Source organism: Thermobia domestica, chromosome 9, assembly GCF_964235325.1.
Source record: "Thermobia domestica chromosome 9, izTheDome1.hap1.1, whole genome shotgun sequence".
NCBI lineage: Eukaryota > Metazoa > Arthropoda > Insecta > Zygentoma > Lepismatidae > Thermobia > Thermobia domestica.
Window position 1 is genome coordinate 166,519,639 of NC_137462.1, and position 8,532 is coordinate 166,528,170.

The 8,532-nt window shown below is 35.7% G+C and overlaps 1 protein-coding gene across 2 annotated transcripts in view; it reads right to left on the reverse strand.

The window, feature by feature from the left end:
- Usf (upstream transcription factor usf) overlaps window positions 1-1,707 on the reverse strand; it is a 34,549-nt gene extending 32,842 nt beyond the window's left edge. For both annotated transcript variants that reach the window (XM_081772138.1, XM_081772137.1), the window contains exon 1: window positions 1,324-1,707. In XM_081772138.1, coding sequence (XP_081628264.1) covers window positions 1,324-1,355 — 32 coding nt within the window. In that variant the 5' untranslated portion in view covers window positions 1,356-1,707. The remainder of the gene's footprint in view (window positions 1-1,323) is intronic.
- Between the last annotated feature and the right edge of the window lie 6,825 nt (window positions 1,708-8,532).

Sequence of the window (8,532 nt, forward strand, 5' to 3'; positions counted from 1 at the left end):
TGCTCTTCACAAACTTTTAAAAGATTTTGCTCGTTATCAACGTATTGCTTCACAAATGTTAAAACTGCTAGTCCATTGCCCTTGTACATTCGCCATGTTGATAACAAATGCTCGTTTCTTTCCCACAATGCAACTGTTCGGTTACCTTGCGCCAAGTAGTTCCCTCCGCTCGCCGTATAGTCCCATGTTTATAACCGCTTATATATAACAAATAAACAGATTTTTCGAGACTCATATTATCAAGCACACAAACGATCAAATTATCCATATCTTTCCTGTAAATTTTAAAAATTTCACTGGAAACGGACGCCCAACTTTGGAATTTAACCCGTTTTCGATGTTGTAAGCGGCACTTCATGTGGAGACGAATGGATTATTTCGCGGACAGGTACACTTGTTTTACTATACGAATCCATAGATTGTAAAATGTACAGAAAAATTTGGTCAAGTCTTTAATTTGTCCATTTCATCTGGAGAACAGAACCATTTAATGTAATCCAACCAACCGAATGCAGTATATTCGGTACTTTTTTTTTGATTTTCAAATTGGTCCGGTGATACAGCAGCAATGCCTTAAAATCTACCCAAACGCTTTAACGATAGGTCTATAGCATTAAATTACATAAAGTGAAATGTAAGTTGTATTCGGAAACCCTAGCTTGTCTATAGCCATAACAACCCATGCTACACACGTAGGATCTTAACCAAATTTCACTCCTATCCAGGTTACAATTCAGAACTTTTAAAGACTTTTATGTGGAAGAAATTACAAAAACATATTTATAAATCACTCATAAATAACGCACATGTCAAATTTTTAAATAAATTACCCTTGTACTAAAAAGCTATTGTTGGTCAATATTGTCCGAACACTCTGTACTGAAACAAAGCTAAGGATCCAAAGAATTAGTATATTAATTTTTCTCAAGTATTAGCACAATAGTACGAAAAGATAAAAGGTAGTCTAAAAAATAATGTCTCCAGTGACAGGAACCATACTCACCCTTTTAACGTCAGCACTTAGCTGTCCCGAAAGGCCATTTTAAAGATTACATTCTTAGGCCTACAATAATCGCATTAACTACTCGGTACTTCACTAACAATTTGTGAAAAAGTTAGTATGACTTAAAAAATGCTTACGTAATTGAAAATGCGACAAGATTAATTTCGCTTTAAATTTCCTGATACACCAAATAGTTACGACTAGGAAGAATACTAACATGACTCATTTGTTTCAATCACACTGACTTTCACTTTTCTATCATCAACTCTTGCTATTATGATCATCTAACAGTTTTCTTTACATTGCCTACTATTACATACCTGGTTTCCAGGGCCTCATCTAACATATCCATCAAAGAGCACGTATGCAGGTTTTGAATTTGCCAGGAATCCTACCGACTTGATCACGGGGCCAAACAACAGGTCATGTGAGTACCATGTAATGGCTGGCTTGCACAGAGTGACTTTGACAATGTTGAGACGTCTGGAGGATAAAAAAATATATACATCCGCAGTGGCTGAGACAATAATCTAATACTTCCTGAAGCTGCGAATGAGTTCCTTAAACTTCTATTGCACTTTTTACAATATACTAATATCTCATACCACAAACAGCTTCAATTAAACTTTTTAATCACTGGTGTTATATTTCCCTTGCGGTATATCCAATACAACGAAGGTAAAGCGTCCCAGTCCAAAGGTACCAGGTTTCGGATATCAACCAGAAGGAATTTTATCAAAGTTGCCAGTTGATAATTATTTATTGGAGTTGTGCATAACAGTTAAAGCACCAGTTGTCCACTGCCTGTCGATTTTCGCCAACGTTACGAAATATCCGGTATTTTGCGACAATCGCTATTACATTTTCACACTGTCAATTTCTATGACATTAATTACGCAAATTTTGCCCTTTGCGGTGATATTCAGTATCTGGTCCAGGTTAAGGCTACTTAACGCCGTGTTTTTAAGAGGAAAATAAGCATCTGTCGTATTTTCTCCCACAATGAAATTGTCCGAATTTTCTATCAACTCAACAAAAATCGGTAGTTGAAACTAAATTATTCCGTCTCGATTCTTCCAAATATTTGTGTATCTATCGCTACAAGCAAAGTGTGTAACGGCCACCTGCTAAAACTACGCAAGGTTGAGGGGGAGGGGGGGCGTATTCCGGTATATATGAAGAGGTTGAATCAAGATAATGTTGCAAGATATTCTAATTTCAGACTTGACATGCGAACACATTCCGTAGCAGTTTCTATCGAAACGCAAAATTTGAGTTTAATTTGCGATAAATAACATTGCGGTGTGTTGCTGTACCAGGGCCGGCGTAGCAGTTTTGCCGCCCTACTTTCAAATGCCGCCCCTTTAATCCACAAACCTTATTTTGACAGAAGACGTTCAGGTATTAAGAAAAAGTAAGATACCATATTTAAAAACATGTATGAAAAGGAGAAGTTAACAAAAAATTGAACTACCTCTCTCGAATGCTTTAATATTTAAACGACTCCATACATGACACAATATTCAGTATGATCGATTTCGCTGTACGTGTTATACAGCAGGAAAAAAAAAATGCATTAGTCTGGCTAAGAATTTTAATTTTTAAGTTCATTTTATATCAAAAGGTGTTTCTAATAGAGTATGGAGCAAAAAGATAATATAGTGAATCAAATATTATGGCAAAAGTAAGTAATTAACTTAAGACTTACAATGTACTAAAACACAATAGAAATACACAAATTTAACATACTTTAATTGAAAAAACTTTTCTTGCTTTGATATGAGCAAATTCCTTTATCACATTCGCGTAGTCCAATGTTTCAGCCAATTAATGTTCCATTGATATCATCACTAGACCACTTAAACGTGTTTGAGATATGGAAGAACGTAGATAGTTTTTAATAAGCTTAGAGTAAGTTTCGAAAAATTGGAGTGGAGCGTTAAAATATTGCTGAATAGAAAAAATATAAAAGACACTTGACAATCTTATCCGCCCTAGCTGAAAATCTTATCTACGCTGCTCCAAGGGAAATCTTGAACGAGATACCTGTGGCTAGTAGTTTGATAATTGAAAATGAGGGTGAATGCTCTGAATTTCCTGAGTGAGTAATTTCCTGAATGTGAGTGAAGTAAGTTTAATTACATTCTCAGGGAACACAATTTTATTTTTCCATGTGGCCCTCTTACGAAACATTATATTTTAATAGTATTCTTTCATTTTTTAATTTTGCCGCCCACTAGACGTGCCGCCCTGGGCGGTGGCACGGCTCGACCCCCCCTCGAGCCGGCCCTGTGCTGTACGCAGAATTTTGCAGACTGCTAAGGAATGATAACCATGTAAACAATTTAATAAATATACGTATAAAAAAATCTCCAAACTTTTAAAGTAGGTAGGTTCAATCGCGAAATATAGTTTGATACAGAAAAAAAGATTGGTAAAGTTTAAAATCATAATCAACAGTGAATAAACTTCATATAGATTTAGATGTATTTAAAGTCCTGTTAAAGTCGTTAAAGCCATGGGCAGCGATTAGGGGGGGGGGCAAGAGGGGGCAGTTGTCCCCCCACTTTTTGAAGTGACCACTTAACTCTTTTAAATTATATAATCTATTTTTCTTTGATAGGCTAGAATCTTCATTATTCTATGTAGAAAAGTACCAAAAAAGCTTTTTACTTCTATTTTTTTCTCAAGCCTGGAGGCATTGTAGAACACGTTACATATGCTTTCACGCCTTTCTGCGTCGAGACGTAGAGTGTGATGACGTCATAACTAAAAAAATATTTTTTGTTATGACTTTTTTATTACTTTTTGCAGGGCTTACTTTTGCTCCTAGAAGATTGAAATTTTGCACACACGTTCAGTGCACCCCTTAATATTTTCCAGATTCTTTTCAGATTTCTGCGATAAAACAGGGGGGCAGAGGGGCAAAAAGGTAAAAAAAAAAGGATATATATTTTTAACAGATCCCTTTTTTCGCGACTTTCCCTCCTCAGATACATGATGGAGATACATGATTTATAACAACAGCCTTTCAAACGGTACCATGTGAATGAATGGTACCGTTTGAAAGGCTGTTGTTATAAAAAGAATGATGTACAAACCATGATCCTAGTGTATATAGGAATGTCTCAGGGAATTTTTACCTGAGATGTTTTCCATAAGTAGAAGCTTTGCTTTGTATATACTTAAACAAAAACAAACTATTTGCTGAGCAAAACAATATATTCACATAAAAAAACTACATACGTGTTACAGTTTCGCCAACTAACATTTTGGTTTCATCAGACACTATATCTATAAGATATAGTGTCTGATGAAGCCAAAATGTTAGTTGGCGAAACTGTAACACGTATGTAGTTTTTTATGTGAATATATTGTTTTGCTCAGCAAATAGGTTGTTTTTGTCTGAGATGTTTTTTTATACGGGAATCTGGAGTATTGTAGAGATATTTTTGGCTGGCTTACTTTTGCATCTAAAAGATTGATATTTTTCACATACATTTAGTACACCCCTTAGTATTTTTCAGATTTATTTCAGATTTCTGCGTTAAAACAGGGGGTACAGAGGGGCAAGAAGTACAAAAAAGGAATATTTTTAAAACAAATAATCCGTTTTTTTTTCATGATTTTGCACCTCAGGTACCTGATGGAGACATGTGAGTGGTACCGTTTGAAAGTATGTTCTATTCTGAAGGGAATGATGTACGAACAATGATCATAGGATAAATAGGGATGTCTCAGGAAAATTTTATATTACATCCGGGTCATCTGGGGCATTGTGGGAATATTCTTAGCTCCTTGGTAAACATTTTCCCGCACTTCAAGATAGAAGCTTGAATTTTTTAATACACATTTAGTACATCCCTTTGTATTTTTCAGTTGATTTTGAGATCTGTGCGTTTAGAAAGGGGATCCAGAAGGGATCAAAGTTTGAAAAAATCAGAAAAAATCCAGATTTTCCTCAAAATTTCCCGCCTTAGGGACATGATAGGAAAACGTAAATGGTACAGTTTGGAAGGTTGTTCTATTCTGAAGAGAATGAGGTACTAACCATGATCTCTAGGATAAATAGGGATGATGTTGTAGCTGATTGACAGAAATCCAATAATTTACTTTTTAAAAGCCATAATTTGAAATGGTTAATGTATATAGTTTCATTTCGAAATGTAAAGTTTTTGCATATATTACTGGTTCATAGAAAAAAATGGTACCATATAATATTTGTCGTTGCGTAAGTGTGTATTGGTTATTTGTCTTCCCGTGGAGTTAAGACAGCTATAGGAATTGCGTTTTAATTGCAGTTCAAAGGAATTAATATTACAATTGCGTCGTAGCATATGCTTGTAGTATTTACTGTCTTTCATTTTCTAAGAGTAACAACATACATTTAATGGCAAGTGTGGAATTCAAAATGTAAGTTGTTCATTAGTCCCCAGTTTCAATATAACTTGTACAAAACAAGCCTCATTATTCATTAGTATGATTAGTAATATCCTTTCTATTTGTTTGTTTTACAAATATGTTATTAAATAATTTGATCACACAATTTTCCAGACATAATTTTAAGATGCTCATGAGCAAGGAATCAAAGGTGCGTTGCTCTTGTCAATTTACGTAATTAAATATAAAACACGATATACAGTATTTTAACTGAAACAGATAGTATCCTATTAGTTATACAACCTTTTGTCAAACAAAGTGTTAGAAACAACCAGGAACACTAACATTGATATACACATATTCAGATCATATCTTGCCCCCCCCCCCACTTTTAACGTTCAATCGCCGACACTGGTTAAAGCCAAGCCAAAGTCATTCAAAAAGATAAAAGTGCATAGGATTTTTTTTCAAACTAATTTAACCCTTTCTGATATAATCATTTACGCTAGATCGAAACAAACCGTTTAAAACTGGTGACAACAGTCAAACTTCGATTTAATAATAAGGTAATATCATTTTAATAATGCTTTCTCAAATCCAAAATTTGTTTCCATGGAAATGAGACTAAATTTGCAGTTTAATCGTTTAATTACGAAGCGAAATATAGTCTCGTTTCAAAAATGGCTACCCCAGCCAGGATTCATTTTGATAATAAAATAACACGTTAAAAAAAATGGCTACACCAGGCAGTATTCATTTTAATAATAAAATAACTCGTTTCAAAAATGGCGGTCCCTTTAGCCACGGATATATTAGAGTAAAATGAAAGCAGGAGTGTACATCATTTACTGGCAGAAAGCAGCAACCAAATGAGGTTAACTTACATGTAATTTTCTTTTCTTTCCCTTTTCGATTTGTTTGAATTTGTGCGACAGGCGATGTATGATATTATAATGTTAATTAATTTTTATGAAGAGAGGGGTGAGTCAGATATTCATACTTATTGTGGGGAAACTCGAATTCCAGATTGTGTGGAATCTGTAGGGTGTGATGGTTGTGGACAATTATTCTACACAACATGTATTAAGTTAAGTCAAGCTGAAGTGATAAATATTAAAGGCAAGCAGTAAATGGGTCTGCCAAAGCTGTTCAGCATTGAATAAAACTGGTGGCAATCCAAGTGAAACTGACCATACAAGTATGATAGCAAAAAGGGAACACACATTAGAGTCACGTAAATCGGTTCCTCAGATCGAAATTCCAAGGAGGGCCTCTGTAAAGGAAATAATTGGGAGCTACAAACAAAATTGGACAGTAGGGTGGTTCGAAAAAACATCATTTTAGAATTTCCGGAACGCTATAGTGCGCAAAAGTTGCCGTTGGTATAGACAAGAAAAAACCAAAAAGAAAAACTTATTTTAAAAGTGTAAAGGAGTAATTGGGAGCTTAGAAACAAAATTGGACAGTAAGATGGTTCGAAAAAACACCATTTTACAATTTCCGGAACGCTATAGTGCGCAAAAGTTGCCGTTGGTATAGACAAGAAAAAACAAAAAGAAAAACTTATTTTAAAATCTCCCGGTCCCGCAACGCCGTTGAAATTTTTAAAATCCGGTAAAAACAATAAATTTTCAATATTTTTCTAAAAGGACTGAAGAATATAGGATGATGACCCAGTATAACCTAAAGGTTTCTTCAAGTATGTAAAAACAACTTTAAAATAAATAAACTATATTTATATAGTATCTTCTGGTCGCACATTGCTATCAAAAACTTGTAAACTTTGCGAATTTAGCAAAATTTGAGAGTTGAGTTGATTTTGAGTTTAACGTCCCGTTCAGCAGCAAGGCTATATGAGACGTGGACCTACTGATTAACATAGTATACGAACCACATGAGCTCCGCCGGGAATTGAACCGGGTCTCCCACCCCAAAGGCGCGTACGCTAACTGCTTAGCCACGAAGGAGCTCAACAAGATTTGAGAGTTTAACATTTTATTTTTTATTTTCTTAACACAAGTAAGATAAGAACGCTACTCACCACGAGGGGGTGGCTGCATTTGGTGTTCCACTACCCAACCAGCCGTCCAGTGATTAGTGTGTATTATTTACTATTGTTTTAACAAGTTTATAATTATACAAAATTCGTCCCCTACAAATTTCCAATTTCCCCTTTATTTTTGTCCATTACTAATGACCATAAACACTGATTTATGCGGAGCAGCGGTGGCACAGTGGCAGAGTGTTAAACTCTTGTGCATGGGGTTCTTGGATAGATCCCAACTCGCGCGAAGTGAGTTTTGTGGTGGACAAGCACCGTGTGTGGATTTTCTCGGGATTTTCCCATTTCCTCCTACTTCCTTCATTCCACCATTTCATTCATTTCTCATCATCATCGTCCCCTTTAGCCTAGCCCGCATAACTTTGGGACGTAAACTTAAGAGTTTTCATTTTTTCTGATTTATGCGAAAATGTAGGCATGGACAATCTTGACAATAGTGTAGTTCACATGAAGCCGTCTCTAGCACTGTGTTTACACACTATACGGAAAGCTCTCGTCACAAGCTTAACGCGTCTGCCGACAACTTGAGTATGACATGGGAACTTCTTGAAATTCATAACTAGCTTAGTGTCTGCTTATAAACCTTCTTATTTCGTTATTAGTCAATGGTCTTAACCAGTGGCGGCGATTGGACGTTAAAAGTGGGGGGGCAAGGCATGATTTGAATATTTGTATATCAATGTTAATATACAAATTTCCCTGGTTGAAACTATATACATTAATAGGTCATTTCAGAAAAGTGGGGGGGCAACTGCCCCCCTTTGCCCCCCCTAATCGCCGCCCATGGTCTTAACAAAGGAGAAGGAAGATTACAAGTATCCAATTGTATTAATTCGTTGTAATCTTTAGCTACAAAGTTCATGTTTGGTGGCAAAAATGTCTAATAGCATCACTTTCAAAAGCTGCTTTCTTTGCCTTCAAAAGTCTCGAATGTGGTTTCGCTCTCGAATGTGGTTTCTGTCATCAATGATCACCGCCAAATGCAAATTTTCGGGATTAGCAAAGTAAGCATTCCGGGGTCTACAACTTATTTCAGCTCTTCTTGCAAAATATCGCGTTTTCTGAATGTTCGCGTAAACATGTTGTG